The 10000-nt window shown below is 45.6% G+C and overlaps 1 protein-coding gene across 1 annotated transcript in view; it reads right to left on the bottom strand.

The window, feature by feature from the left end:
- The window catches only part of LOC106594021 (transmembrane anterior posterior transformation protein 1 homolog), a 68989-nt gene that overhangs the window by 57685 nt on the left and 1304 nt on the right, over positions 1 to 10000 (bottom strand). Inside the window, exons 2-4 of the mRNA XM_045712387.1 lie at positions 8314 to 8444; positions 7661 to 7779; positions 6223 to 6385 (exon numbers count right to left, since the gene is read on the bottom strand). Coding sequence (XP_045568343.1) covers positions 6223 to 6385; positions 7661 to 7779; positions 8314 to 8444 — 413 coding nt within the window. The remainder of the gene's footprint in view (positions 1 to 6222; positions 6386 to 7660; positions 7780 to 8313; positions 8445 to 10000) is intronic.

Genomic DNA, 10000 nt, shown 5'->3' with positions numbered 1-10000 from the left:
CCAGGTGAGGCATTAAAAGCTGCAGGTACAGGTGAGGCATTAAAAGCTGCAGGTACAGGTGAGGTATTAAAAGCTGCAGGTCCAGGTGAGGTATTAAAAGCTGCAGGTACAGGTGAGGTATTAAAAGCTGCAGGTACAGGTGAGGTATTAAAAGCTGCAGGTACAGGTGAGGCATTAAAAGCTGCAGGTACAGGTGAGGTATTAAAAGCTGCAGCTACAGGTGAGGTATTAAAAGCTGCAGGTCCAGGTGAGGTATTAAAACCTGCAGGTACAGGTGAGACCGAGGTATTAAAAGCTGCAGGTACAGGTGAGGTATTAAAAGCTGCAGGTACAGGTGAGGTATTAAAAGCTGCAGGTACAGGTGAGGTATTAAAAGCTACAGGTACAGGTGAGGTATTAAAAGCTGCAGGTACAGGTGAGGTATTAAAAGCTACAGGTACAGGTGAGGTATTAAAAGCTGCAGCTACAGGTGAGGTATTAAAAGCTACAGGTACAGGTGAGGTATTAAAAGCTGCAGGTACAGGTGAGGTATTAAAAGCTGCAGGTACAGGTGAGGGTATTTAAAAGCTACAGGTACAGGTGAGGTATTAAAAGCTGCAGGTACAAGTGAGGTATTAAAAGCTGCAGGTACAGGTGAGGTATTAAAAGCTGCAGGTACAGGTGAGGTATTAAAAGCTGCAGGTACAGGTGAGGTATTATAAGCTGCAGGTACAGGTGAGGTATTAAAAGCTGCAGGTACAGGTGAGGTATTATAAGCTGCAGGTACAGGTGAGGTATTAAAAGCTACAGGTACAGGTGAGGAATTAAAAGCTACAGGTACAGGTGAGGAATTAAAAGCTGCAGGTACAGGTGAGGTATTAAAAGATGCAGGTACAGGTGAGGTATTAAAAGCTACAGGTACAGGTGAGGCATTAAAAGCTGCAGGTACAGGTGAGATATTAAAAGCTACAGGTACAGGTGAGGTATTAAAAGCTGCAGGTACAGGTGAGGTATTAAAAGCTGCAGGTACAGGTGAGGTATTAAAAGCTGCAGGTACAGGTGAGGTATTAAAAGCTGCAGGTACAGGTGAGGTATTAAAAGCTGCAGGTACAGGTGAGGTATTAAAAGCTGCAGGTACAGGTGAGGTATGAAAAGCTGCAGGTACAGGTGAGGTACTAAAAGCTGCAGGTACAGGTGAGGTATTAAAAGCTGCAGGTACAGGTGAGGTATTAAAAGCTGCAGGTACAGGTGAGGTATTAAAAGCTGCAGGTACAGGTGAGGTACTAAAAGCTGCAGGTACAGGTGAGGTATTAAAAGCTGCAGGTACAGGTGAGGTATGAAAAGCTGCAGGTACACGTGAGGTACTAAAAGCTGCAGGTACAGGTGAGGTATTAAAAGCTGCAGGTACAGGTGAGGCATTAAAAGCTACAGGTACAGGTGAGGTATTAAAAGCTGCAGGTCCAGGTGAGGTATTAAAAGCTGCAGGTCCAGGTGAGGTATTAAAAGCTGCAGGTACAGGTGAGGTATTAAAAGCTACAGGTACAGGTGAGGTATTAAAAGCTGCAGGTCCAGGTGAGGTATTAAAAGCTGCAGGTACAGGTGAGGTATTAAAAGCTACAGGTACAGGTGAGGTATTAAAAGCTACAGGTACAGGTGAGGTATTAAAAGCTGCAGGTACTCAGGTGAGGAATTAAAAGCTGCAGGTACAGGTGAGGTATTAAAAGCTACAGGTACAGGTGAGGAATTAAAAGCTGCAGGTACAGGTGAGGTATTAAAAGCTACAGGTACAGGTGAGGTATTAAAAGATGCAGGTACAGGTGAGGTATTAAAAGCTGCAGGTACAGGTGAGGTATTAAAAGCTACAGGTCCAGGTGAGGCATTAAAAGCTGCAGATACAGGTGAGGCATTAAAAGCTGCAGGTACAGGTGAGGTATTAAAAGCTGCAGGTCCAGGTGAGGTATTAAAAGCTGCAGGTACAGGTGAGGTATTAAAAGCTGCAGGTACAGGTGAGGTATTAATAGCTGCAGGTACAGGTGAGGCATTAAAAGCTGCAGGTACAGGTGAGGTATTAAAAGCTGCAGCTACAGGTGAGGTATTAAAAGCTGCAGGTCCAGGTGAGGTATTAAAACCTGCAGGTACAGGTGAGGTATTAAAAGCTGCAGGTACAGGTGAGGTATTAAAAGCTGCAGGTACAGGTGAGGTATTTAAAAGCTACAGGTACAGGTGAGGGATTAAAAGCTGCAGGTACAGGTGAGGTATTAAAAGCTACAGGTACAGGTGAGGTATTAAAAGCTGCAGGTACAGGTGAGGTATTAAAAGCTACAGGTACAGGTGAGGTATTAAAAGCTGCAGCTACAGGTGAGGTATTAAATGCTACAGGTACAGGTGAGGTATTAAAAGCTGCAGGTACAGGTGAGGTATTAAAAGCTGCAGGTACAGGTGAGGTATTTAAAAGCTACAGGTACAGGTGAGGTATTAAAAGCTGCAGGTACAGGTGAGGTATTAAAAGCTGCAGGTACAGGTGAGGTATTAAAAGCTGCAGGTACAGGTGAGGTATTAAAAGCTGCAGGTACAGGTGAGGTATTATAAGCTGCAGGTACAGGTGAGGTATTAAAAGCTGCAGGTACAGGTGAGGTATTATAAGCTGCAGGTACAGGTGAGGTATTAAAAGCTACAGGTACAGGTGAGGAATTAAAAGCTACAGGTACAGGTGAGGAATTAAAAGCTGCAGGTACAGGTGAGGTATTAAAAGCTGCAGGTACAGGTGAGGTATTAAAAGATGCAGGTACAGGTGAGGTATTAAAAGCTACAGGTACAGGTGAGGCATTAAAAGCTGCAGGTACAGGTGAGGTATTAAAAGCTACAGGTACAGGTGAGGTATTAAAAGCTGCAGGTACAGGTGAGGTATTAAAAGCTGCAGGTACAGGTGAGGTATTAAAAGCTGCAGGTACAGGTGAGGTATTAAAAGCTGCAGGTACAGGTGAGGTATTAAAAGCTGCAGGTACAGGTGAGGTATTAAAAGCTGCAGGTACAGGTGAGGTATTAAAAGCTACAGGTACAGGTGAGGTATTAAAAGCTGCAGGTACAGGTGAGGTATTAAAAGCTGCAGGTACAGGTGAGGTATTAAAAGCTGCAGCTACAGGTGTGGTATTAAAAGCTGCAGGTACAGGTGGGGTATTAAAAGCTGCAGGTACAGGTGAGGTATTAAAAGCTGCAGGTACAGGTGAGGTATTAAAAGCTGCAGGTACAGGTGAGGTATGAAAAGCTGCAGGTACAGGTGAGGTATTAAAAGCTGCAGGTACAGGTGAGGTATTAAAAGCTGCAGGTACAGGTGAGGTATTAAAAGCTGCAGGTACAGGTGAGGTACTAAAAGCTGCAGGTACAGGTGAGGTATTAAAAGCTGCAGGTACAGGTGAGGTATGAAAAGCTGCAGGTACAGGTGAGGTACTAAAAGCTGCAGGTACAGGTGAGGTATTAAAAGCTGCAGGTACAGGTGAGGTATTAAAAGCTGCAGGTACAGGTGAGGCATTAAAAGCTGCAGGTACAGGTGAGGTATTAAAAGCTGCAGGTACAGGTTAGGCATTAAAAGCTGCAGGTACAGGTGAGGTATTAAAAGCTACAGGTACAGGTGAGGTATTAAAAGCTGCAGGTACAGGTGAGGTATTAAAAGCTACAGGTGAGGAAATAAAAGCTGCAGGTACAGGTGAGGTATTAAAAGCTACAGGTACAGGTGAGGAATTAAAAGCTGCAGGTACAGGTGAGGTATTAAAAGCTACAGGTACAGGTGAGGCATTAAAAGCTACAGGTACAGGTGAGGAATTAAAAGCTGCAGGTACAGGTGGGGAATTAAAAGCTGCAGGTACAGGTGAGGTATTAAAAGCTGCAGGTACAGGTGAGGAATTAAAAGCTACAGGTACAGGTGAGGAATTAAAAGCTGCAGGTACAGGTGGGGTATTAAAAGCTGCAGGTACAGGTGAGGTATTAAAAGCTGCAGGTACAGGTTAGGCATTAAAAGCTGCAGGTACAGGTGAGGTATTAAAAGCTACAGGTACAGGTGAGGTATTAAAAGCTGCAGGTACAGGTGAGGTATTAAAAGCTACAGGTGAGGAATTAAAAGCTGCAGGTACAGGTGAGGTATTAAAAGCTGCAGGTACAGGTGAGGTATTAAAAGCTGCAGGTACAGGTGAGGAATTAAAAGCTGCAGGTACAGGTGAGGTATGAAAAGCTACAGGTACAGGTGAGGTATAAAAAGCTACAGGTACAGGTGAGGTATTAAAAGCTGCAGGTACAGGTGAGGAATTAAAAGCTACAGGTACAGGTGAGGTATTAAAAGCTACAGGTACAGGTGAGGTATTAAAAGCTACAGGTACAGGTGAGGTATTAAAAGCTGCAGGTACAGGTGAGGTATTAAAAGCTGCAGGTACAGGTGAGGAATTAAAAGCTGCAGGTACAGGTGAGGTATGAAAAGCTACAGGTACAGGTGAGGTATAAAAAGCTACAGGTACAGGTGAGGTATTAAAAGCTGCAGGTACAGGTGAGGTATTAAAAGCTGCAGGTCCAGGTGAGATATTAAAAGCTGCAGGTACAGGTGAGGTATTAAAAGCTACAGGTACAGGTGAGGTATTAAAAGCTACAGGTACAGGTGAGGTATTAAAAGCTACAGGTACAGGTGAGGCATTAAAAGCTGCAGGTACAGGTGAGGTATGAAAAGCTGCAGGTACAGGTGAGGTATTAAAAGCTGCAGGTACAGGTGAGGTATTAAAAGCTGCAGGTACAGGTGAGGTATTAAAAGCTGCAGGTACAGGTGAGGTACTAAAAGCTGCAGGTACAGGTGAGGTATTAAAAGCTGCAGGTACAGGTGAGGTATGAAAAGCTGCAGGTACAGGTGAGGTACTAAAAGCTGCAGGTACAGGTGAGGTATTAAAAGCTGCAGGTACAGGTGAGGTATTAAAAGCTGCAGGTACAGGTGAGGCATTAAAAGCTGCAGGTACAGGTGAGGTATTAAAAGCTGCAGGTACAGGTTAGGCATTAAAAGCTGCAGGTACAGGTGAGGTATTAAAAGCTACAGGTACAGGTGAGGTATTAAAAGCTGCAGGTACAGGTGAGGTATTAAAAGCTACAGGTGAGGAAATAAAAGCTGCAGGTACAGGTGAGGTATTAAAAGCTACAGGTACAGGTGAGGAATTAAAAGCTGCAGGTACAGGTGAGGTATTAAAAGCTACAGGTACAGGTGAGGCATTAAAAGCTACAGGTACAGGTGAGGAATTAAAAGCTGCAGGTACAGGTGGGGAATTAAAAGCTGCAGGTACAGGTGAGGTATTAAAAGCTGCAGGTACAGGTGAGGAATTAAAAGCTACAGGTACAGGTGAGGAATTAAAAGCTGCAGGTACAGGTGGGGTATTAAAAGCTGCAGGTACAGGTGAGGTATTAAAAGCTGCAGGTACAGGTTAGGCATTAAAAGCTGCAGGTACAGGTGAGGTATTAAAAGCTACAGGTACAGGTGAGGTATTAAAAGCTGCAGGTACAGGTGAGGTATTAAAAGCTACAGGTGAGGAATTAAAAGCTGCAGGTACAGGTGAGGTATTAAAAGCTGCAGGTACAGGTGAGGTATTAAAAGCTGCAGGTACAGGTGAGGAATTAAAAGCTGCAGGTACAGGTGAGGTATGAAAAGCTACAGGTACAGGTGAGGTATAAAAAGCTACAGGTACAGGTGAGGTATTAAAAGCTGCAGGTACAGGTGAGGAATTAAAAGCTACAGGTACAGGTGAGGTATTAAAAGCTACAGGTACAGGTGAGGTATTAAAAGCTACAGGTACAGGTGAGGTATTAAAAGCTGCAGGTACAGGTGAGGTATTAAAAGCTGCAGGTACAGGTGAGGAATTAAAAGCTGCAGGTACAGGTGAGGTATGAAAAGCTACAGGTACAGGTGAGGTATAAAAAGCTACAGGTACAGGTGAGGTATTAAAAGCTGCAGGTACAGGTGAGGTATTAAAAGCTGCAGGTCCAGGTGAGATATTAAAAGCTGCAGGTACAGGTGAGGTATTAAAAGCTACAGGTACAGGTGAGGTATTAAAAGCTACAGGTACAGGTGAGGTATTAAAAGCTACAGGTACAGGTGAGGCATTAAAAGCTGCAGGTACAGGTGAGGTATTAAAAGCTGCAGGTACAGGTGAGGTATTAAAAGCTGCAGGTACAGGTGAGGTATTAAAAGCTACAGGTACAGGTGATAAATCAGAGCGTTACCTCCAGCATGTTGTAGATAATATAGAGTTTGATGACAGACTGTCCTCTGATCAGGTGGTACATCATGCTGTAGTCCACGTAGCTCATCATCACGTAACACAGGACCATGATGAGACCCTTCAACACATCACAGATCTGGGCTGGCTGGAGGAGAGGAGACCCACTGTGGTGGTGGTGGGGGAGAGAGAGAGAGAGAGAGAGAGAGAGAGAGAGAGAGAGAGAGAGAGAGAGAGAGAGAGAGAGAGAGAGAGAGAGAGAGAGAGAGAGAGAGAGAGAGAGAGAGAGAGAGAGAGAGAGAGAGAGAGAGAGAGAGAGAGAGAGAAAAATAGTGAAGACATCACAACTATAAAATAACACATATGGAATCATGTAGTAACCAAAAAAAGTGTTAAACAAATCAAAATATATTTTATATTTGAGATTCTTCAAAGGAGTGGCCCATTGCCTTGATGACAGCTTTTGCACCCTCTTGGCATTCTCTCAACCAGCTTCACCTGGAATGAGTTGAATAGGGTTTCATATACATAATAATATATAACACAATGCTATTCTACAGGTCAGAGACAGTTGCTGTGTCGTTGTGACCACAGCAGGGTAGGGTCAGTAGCCTGATGAGGTTACCTCAGACCACAGCAGGGTAGGGTCAGTAGCCTGATGAGGTTACCTCAGACCACAGCAGGGTAGGGTCAGTAGCCTGATGAGTTTACCTCAGACCACAGCAGGGTAGGGTCAGTAGCCTGATGAGTTTACCTCAGACCACAGCAGGGTAGGGTCAGTAGCCTGATGAGTTTACCTCAGACCACAGCAGGGTAGGGTCAGTAGCCTGATGAGGTTACCTCAGACCACAGCAGGGTAGGGTCAGTAGCCTGATGAGTTTACCTCAGACCACAGCAGGGTAGGGTCAGTAGCCTGATGAGTTTACCTCAGACCACAGCAGGGTAGGGTCAGTAGCCTGATGAGTTTACCTCAGACCACAGCAGGGTAGGGTCAGTAGCCTGATGAGTTTACCTCAGACCACAGCAGGGTAGGGTCAGTAGCCTGATGAGTTTACCTCAGACCACAGCAGGGTAGGGTCAGTAGCCTGATGAGTTTACCTCAGACCACAGCAGGGTAGGGTCAGTAGCCTGATGAGTTTACCTCAGACCACAGCAGGGTAGGGTCAGTAGCCTGATGAGTTTACCTCAGACCACAGCAGGGTAGGGTCAGTAGCCTGATGAGTTTACCTCAGACCACAGCAGGGTAGGGTCAGTAGCCTGATGAGTTTACCTCAGACCACAGCAGGGTAGGGTCAGTAGCCTGATGAGTTTACCTCAGACCACAGCAGGGTAGGGTCAGTAGCCTGATGAGTTTACCTCAGACCACAGCAGGGTAGGGTCAGTAGCCTGATGAGTTTACCTCAGACCACAGCAGGGTAGGGTCAGTAGCCTGATGAGGTTACCTCAGACCACAGCAGGGTAGGGTCAGTAGTTGGATGAGGGCCAGTAGAACTCGGAGAGGAAGTAGAGTGAAGATGTACAGGAAGGCATCCAGACACAGGAAGAAGCCAAACAGCATCAACTACACACAGAGAGACAGAGAGACGGACAGAGAGACGGACAGAGAGCAGAGAGCGGACAGAGACGGACAGAGAGACGGACAGAGAGACGGACAGAGAGACGGACAGAGAGACGGACAGAGAGACGGACAGAGAGACGGACAGAGAGACGGACAGAGAGATTTATTGTTTATTTCTCTTGCCATGGCAATGTAAACACGTTTCCCATGTCAATAACGCCCCTTTGAACTGACATTTAATAAAGAGATGGAGAGAGAGAGAGGAGGGGGAGGAGGGGGAGGAGGAGGGGGGAGGAAGAGCAGGAGGAGGGGGGAGGAAGAGCAGGAGGAGGGGGGAGGAAGAGCGGGAGGAGGGGGGAGGAAGAGCGGGAGGAGGGGGAGGAGGGGGAGGAGGAGGGGGAGGAAGAGAAAGAGCTGGGTGTGTGTGTGTGTGGGTGTGTGAGGTGTGTGTGTGTGTTGTGTGTGGTGTGTGTGTGTGTGTGTGTGTGTGTGTGTGTGTGTGTGTGTGTGTGTGTGTGTGTGTGTGTGTGTGTGTACCTTCTCTAGTTCCTTGGGGATGCGGAGGCAGGTGTAGACCCTCTCTCGTCTCTCTGTGTATTTAGCCTCATTGTGTTCCAGGAAGTATCCACGGGTAAGCTCCGCCCCCATGAACCTCACTAGGGATAGATCTACACACACACACACACACACACACACACACACACACACACACACACACACACACACACACACACACACACACACACACACACACACACACACACCACACACACACACACACACACACACACACACACACACACACACACACACACACACACACACACACACACACACACACACACTCGTCAATCTGTCCATCTACAGCTGTCCACACTGCACCTCAATCTGTCCATGCTGCACCTCAATCTGTCCATCTACAGCTGTCCACACTGCACCTCAATCTGTCCACGCTGCACCTCAATCTGTCCACGCCGCACCTCAATCTGTCCACACTGCACCTCAATCTGTCCACGCTGCACCTCAATCTGTCCACGCTGCACCTCAATCTGTCCATCTACAGCTGTCCACACTGCACCTCAATCTGTCCACGCTGCACCTCAATCTGTCCACGCTGCACCTCAATCTGTCCACGCTGCACCTCAATCTGTCCACGCTGCACCTCAATCTGTCCACGCTGCACCTCAATCTGTCTACGCTGCACCTCAATCTGTCCACGCTGCACCTCAATCTGTCTACGCTGCTCCTCAATCTGTCTAGGAGCTAGCTACAACAAGCTCGTTAGCTGGCTAACTGTAACCCTGCATTAAGTAATGTTTAATAATGTTTACATACCCTACATTACTCATCTCATATGTATATACTGTACTCTATACCATCTACTGCATCTTGCCTGTGCCGTTCGGCCATCACTCATCCATATATTTATATGTACATATTCATATTCATTCCTCTACACTTGTGTGTACAAGGTACATTTTACATTTTAGTCATTTAGCAGACGCTCTTATCCAGAGAGACTTACAGTAGTGAATGCATACATTTCATACATATATTTATATGTAGTTGTTGTGAAATTGTTAGGTTATATTACTTGTTAGATATTACTGCATGGTCGGAACTAGAAGCACAAGCATTTCACTACACTCGCATTAACATCTGCTAACCATGTGACCAATACAATTTGATTTTTAACGTTAGCTACTAGCTGGTTGGCTGTGTTCTGTTAGCTAGCTGCTACTACTACTACTGTTAGCTAGCTGCTACTACTACTACTACTACTACTGTTAGCTAGCTGCTACTACTACTACTACTGTTAGCTAGCTGCTACTACTACTACTACTGTTAGCTAGCTGCTACTACTACTACTACTGTTAGCTAGCTGCTACTACTACTACTACTACTACTACTACTACTACTATTAGCTAGCTGCTATTACTACTACTACTGTTAGCTAGCTGCTATTACTACTACTACTACTGTTAGCTAGCTGCTATTACTACTACTACTACTGTTAGCTAGCTGCTATTACTACTACTACTGTTAGCTAGCTGCTATTACTACTACTACTACTACTACAACTGTTAGCTAGCTGCTATTACTACTACTACTACTGTTAGCTAGCTGCTATTACTACTACTACTACTGTTAGCTAGCTGCTACTACTACTACTGTTAGCTAGCTGCTACTACTACTACTGTTAGCTAGCTGCTACTACTACTAC

Source organism: Salmo salar, unplaced genomic scaffold, assembly GCF_905237065.1.
Source record: "Salmo salar unplaced genomic scaffold, Ssal_v3.1, whole genome shotgun sequence".
Taxonomy (NCBI): domain Eukaryota; kingdom Metazoa; phylum Chordata; class Actinopteri; order Salmoniformes; family Salmonidae; genus Salmo; species Salmo salar.
The sequence above is the reverse complement of the archived record's forward strand: the minus strand, read 5'-3'. Positions and strand labels throughout refer to the sequence as shown.